Source organism: Juglans microcarpa x Juglans regia, chromosome 3S (genome assembly GCF_004785595.1).
Source record: "Juglans microcarpa x Juglans regia isolate MS1-56 chromosome 3S, Jm3101_v1.0, whole genome shotgun sequence".
Taxonomy (NCBI): Eukaryota; Viridiplantae; Streptophyta; class Magnoliopsida; order Fagales; family Juglandaceae; genus Juglans; species Juglans microcarpa x Juglans regia.
In genome coordinates this window covers 19,515,402-19,519,791 of record NC_054599.1, presented here as the reverse complement: position 1 = coordinate 19,519,791, position 4,390 = coordinate 19,515,402, and the positions used below count along the sequence as shown (strand labels likewise).

Genomic DNA, 4,390 nt, shown 5'->3' with positions numbered 1-4,390 from the left:
TGCAACTTGTGGTGTTACAATGTTTGATAGAGTGAAAATAACTGTTGTGCCTTCAAAATCTACTCCATCGAACGGAGAAAGTCCAATCAAAGAATACAAGCTTGGATTCCATCTTGGTTATCAACAAACAAGGGATTGAGACTCAGCTTCAGATTGCTCTCTCCTGATGAGCCTTCTCTAGAATGAGTCTTGAAAGAGAGCTGCACCAAATTCTCGTAACCAGCGGCTAAGTTGCTGGGTAATGTTATTGTGCCGCCCAATGGTAAGGGCATTAGTGTAATTTGCATTTTTTTCAAATTTTTTTAAAATATGTTTTAAACTTTTAAAAAAACACACACATGGGGTCCCAAGGACCTTTGGAGATGTTCCTGGCATTAAAAAAATATAAAAATAAAAATAAACATTCACTAGTATAACTTTTTTAAATATTTTTTTTTTTTAAAAAAGAGCTTATATCACACATCAAACCTTATACCGTCCTAAACGAATAACAAAATGGTGGTTTGTTCGTCGCCTGCGTCCTCCGTCTTCTTCTTCTTTCCCAGCACTTCTCGTCCCTCATACTGTCCTAAACTCAAACCTCCACGACCCAAGATCTCTCCCTTTAGTTGGGCTATCTTGAGGAAAGATAGTTCGTCTCCGGCACTTGCCCACCCGGAAGCACCGAGGGGAAGCGATGTCGCTGAGCCACTTGCATCTGACTCGTTTTGCTCCCGCATATCTTGCTCCTGCACAAGAAGGCAATTCATTCAAGCAGCTGCAGCAACGGCTTTGTTCCCACTATGCCCCTCCAACGCCTCCAATTCACAGTCTGATTATATGGTACACTATACCTATCTTCTCCGCTTCTCTCTGCAAAAAATATATAATTTCTTTCCAAAGCAGGTTCTTCAAGAGAAAACTAATGCAGATTGCTATGTGATTTCAATTAGAATTTAAAAGTAAAGGATTCCTATGTATGAATAGGGTGTGTTGAACAAGGTTCACCCTCCGAGACCGGATTGGTACGAGGAATTCTATGCATCAGTTATGGAGACAAGCATGAAATCCTATGAAGCCGAGGTTATTTCTTCTTTAACGTCAATCAGTTTGGAATTTGTTACTGTTTAGTTCTTCTCATTTAAGTGCACGCGTCATTGACTGCAATATGGGGGAAATGTTCTGTTGTTTGGTAAGATTGCAGGTTACAAGTCGCAGTTGTTTAGTAATTTGAAGGGGAAGGCCCAGAAAATATTGGAGATTGGGATTGGCACAGGCCCTAATCTCAAGTATTATGTTGGTGATGGTAGTAATTTCCGGGTTTTTGGTGTGGATCCCAACAGAAAGATGGCAAAGTATGCTCAGGCAGCGGCAGTGGCTGTTGGCCTGCCGCTTGCTAATTTTCAGTTTATACAAGCGGTAAGAAACCTTCCCTTATGGCACTGCATATTCCTGAACTTTTTTCTGATGATTGTAATATGTATTCTCTGCCTGAACCTTGTACTGTCCATAACAATAACCAAATGACCACAAGCTTAAAGATGCTAGAAATCACAGCCCACACTATCATTACTAGATGGCTCTTCTGAAAGGGTCAGATTTGGTGTCTATGAATTAGCATGCCCTGCCATTATAAGGTGCAACATGGTGGTATTTTGCCTCAAAGCTACAAATGTGAGAAAAGTACCCATACAATTGAACAACATATTGATTTTTCTTAGACCTTTTATGGATGGATTGATGCGGGAGATTCAATGGAAATTGTTTCAAATTTCAACAATTGAATTGATGGCCGAGGATTCAATTGCAGTGGAAGCATAAGTAGTGATGTGCACTTATCAGTCAAATTTCCATATTTAACTGCCAAGTTGCGACTTGGACTTCAGGCCATTGCTATTTTGTGAGGCAGGTTTTGGCATATTGTATCTTAGTACCAGATTCAGACGTCGTTTTGGTTGTGAACTGAACTACAAAGTTCTTCAGATTTCTAAAGATCTTATTGCTGTTCAGGTTGGGGAGGCTATACCATTAAGTGATGCTTCTGTTGATGCAGTTGTTGGAACACTTGTCTTGTGTTCTGTTAAAGATGTTGATATGACCCTAAAAGGTACTTAAACATCTAGCTGTCAAGACTTTATTTTTATTTTTACATGATTTAAGGAATTAAGTTCGTCTAGAAACCTCATATTCTGTGAGGAGCATAGCGTTAGTCGAGTGCTTCATTAATAGTATAATTTTCTCTTTGTGAAGTAATTAGACTTTTTATATGAATGCTAGCTTAACTTTATTATCCTTCTAACTACAAGTTAATTGTATTGAAGTTTGGTGTGATAATTGAGACGTGAATATAAAGTGTCACTTATGCACAAAGTTTATTATGCTTAGTTCCTTCAGCATCAAATTGAATGTGTGTGGCATTTGGATGCGAATGCAATTCTTGTAGCATTTGAAGTTCCAATTCACGTCCAAATGCATTTGCTAGAATCAAGTTAATTCTGAAATAAAAACCACCTGAAACAATGACTGAAAATCTGAGCTGATTATTTAGTATCAAATAAGGCTATTAACATAAAATCAATGCTTATATTAAATTATACCATCAGATGAATGATATAGTTCATTAATGCACTCCTTAGGAGGTGGTTGCTTATAACTTTATTTTTTTTTAATATCCAAATATTTGATAAATCCCCTTTGACCATTGTAATTAGAGGTGAAGAGGGTGCTGAGGCCTGGTGGACTTTACCTTTTTGTGGAACATGTAGCTGCAAAAGGTATTGAGCTGAACTTGATTTGATGGCAAAATAGAAAGTTGTTGTGATTAATAAGTGAAGGGATACTTTTTTTTTTAATCTTATTGTTTTGTTTTGCTATGGTTTTCGTGCAGATGGAACAGTTCTTAGATATATACAGAGTGTTTTTGATCCTTTGCAACAGATAGTTTCTGATGGGTGTCACCTTACCAGGGAAACAGGAATGCAAATATCTGAAGCTGGGTTTTCTGGTGTTGAGCTTAGCATGGCTTTCTTGTCCAACGCCTCTTTTATAAGTCCCCATGTATATGGGATAGCTTACAAGTAACACTGAGAGAAAGTAGTTGGGTGCTCAAGGACAAAAGCAGGCTCAAGTATGAAAATATGATTAAAGATTTGTAGGATAAATGGTAACATGTAATTCATTCTTTGTAAGGGCTCTTTTCTTTTTCTTGATATGTGCAATTTTTAATCACACTTTTTAGCCGAAGATATTCTCTTAATAAGATTTGATAGCCTGGTGTATAGGTTTGATTTTGTGCCAACTGCAGATTGAAAATCGAAGTTGTAAATACTAAATAGACAATTGTGTGTACGCTTTTTGTGTTTTGAGCATGTCAAATACTGTTTGGATTTGGATGATTGCTTTGTTTTCATCCTTTATTCATGGGATTTTAACTGGATTATTGTCTTTCTCCACCAACATGCTGCCACACAAGCTCTGTCACTCTTGCCAGTTGGTCCTATCTATGAGCGCGTGTTTTGCTGGATTTTGTTCCATGTTTGCTTGGTTGATTCTCTTTTGCGTTTTGACCCCTAATGAGGATTCAGAGGAAGGCTGGACATGCCAAATCGATAGTCTCCCACATTCCCATATAGACATGCTTGACAGGGTTGCGTTGAATACTTTATTTTTTTTCTGCTTGATCCAGAGATCTTATTGGCCTTTGGTCCATGATAAATGGGATTTATTATGAAGAGTCCCTAAAACTTGCAATTTGGATGTAGCACACAGTGGCTGCTCCCAAGATTTTATATATATATATAGAAAAAATCTTGGGAGCAGCCACTGTGTGCTACATCCAAATTGCACACATGACATGTCGAAACGTGGAGCTCCCAACATTTTTTTGACACATTTTGAATTTGTTTTCATTTCGTTCCTCTCCCCCCAACCCCTCGTGTTTTCTTTCTTCCTCTTCTCCCTTTCCGTTTCTTTCCTTCGTTCCTGTGGACTGAGTGCTCTATTTCAACAGAGCACTCGGTCCTGTCGCTGGTTTGGTCCGTTCAATCAGCTCGCGGGGAGTGGTGGCGCTAGGCAGACGTACGAGCGTCGCGAGTTGGCCCTGAACAATGAGATGCCGTCGTGAGGTGGCGCTGGCAAGAGGAAGCCGACGGACGCGGGTTCGTGGCGAGGAAGGAGGGTTCGCAGGATTCAAAGCTTGTTTGCTCCGTTCAACGAGCTAGCGGGATAGTGGAGGTGCTGGGCAGACGGAGGAGCGCCACTCGGTGACACTAATGACAGAGACGACGTCGTCGAGAGGTTCTAGGTTGTGGAAGCAGACGCGAGTTGCGAGCTCGCAAAGAGAATGAATTCGAATGGGATCAAAACGTGCGTTTTTATTTCTTTAAAAAAAAAAATAATAATGAAGAAGAAC

The 4,390-nt window shown here is 39.5% G+C and overlaps 1 protein-coding gene across 1 annotated transcript; it reads left to right on the top strand.

Moving 5' to 3' along the window:
- The first annotated feature begins 442 nt into the window (after positions 1-442).
- Positions 443-3,327, top strand: LOC121258577 (methyltransferase-like protein 7A). Its single transcript, XM_041160113.1, has 6 exons — positions 443-822; positions 967-1,062; positions 1,177-1,398; positions 1,990-2,086; positions 2,691-2,753; positions 2,867-3,327. Exons 1-6 carry the CDS (start codon positions 496-498, stop codon positions 3,058-3,060), a joined length of 999 nt encoding a protein of 332 aa, XP_041016047.1. The 5' UTR covers positions 443-495; the 3' UTR covers positions 3,061-3,327.
- The last annotated feature ends 1,063 nt before the right edge of the window (positions 3,328-4,390 follow it).